This window comes from Galeopterus variegatus, unplaced genomic scaffold (assembly GCF_000696425.1).
Source record: "Galeopterus variegatus unplaced genomic scaffold, G_variegatus-3.0.2 Scaffold3293, whole genome shotgun sequence".
NCBI lineage: Eukaryota > Metazoa > Chordata > Mammalia > Dermoptera > Cynocephalidae > Galeopterus > Galeopterus variegatus.
In genome coordinates, this window is record NW_007729404.1 from 199,196 (window position 1) to 199,589 (window position 394).

The window sequence follows — 394 nt, forward strand, 5'->3', positions numbered from 1 at the left end:
TTTATTTATTTCCACAGGTTTATTGGGGGCTCCATGCTCACACACACTCACAGCATCACACGACCACGGAATGGTTACTCGGAATATGCAAGGTGGCCTCCACCCACAGTTAGGGTCCAGAGGCAGTGGGGTGCAGTCTTCTCCCTTGTGGCCCAGACCCAGCTGGGTCCCTTCCTCCCAGACAGCTGAGGGAGGAGACTGCTGGGGTAGGCTGTAGACCTGGAAAGGGGAAGCGAGCAGGCAAGACCACTGGGAGGGGCCGGGCCAGGCGGAGCTCACCAGCCTTCACTCCAGGGACTGCAGTATCGACAGCTGTTTCAGCCCCTTTGTCTGACTGGTCTCGCCAATTTCCCCAGCCAGGAACATCTCATCCACAACTGTGTAAACCTTGTAT

The 394-nt window shown here is 56.9% G+C and overlaps 1 protein-coding gene across 1 annotated transcript in view; it reads right to left on the reverse strand.

The window, feature by feature from the left end:
- Window positions 1–285: 285 nt before the first annotated feature.
- Window positions 286–394, reverse strand: part of LOC103600285 (AP-2 complex subunit sigma-like) — a 1,051-nt gene continuing 942 nt past the window's right edge. The window contains exon 3 of the mRNA XM_008584519.1: window positions 286–387. Within this exon, the coding sequence (XP_008582741.1) occupies window positions 286–387 (102 nt within the window). The remainder of the gene's footprint in view (window positions 388–394) is intronic.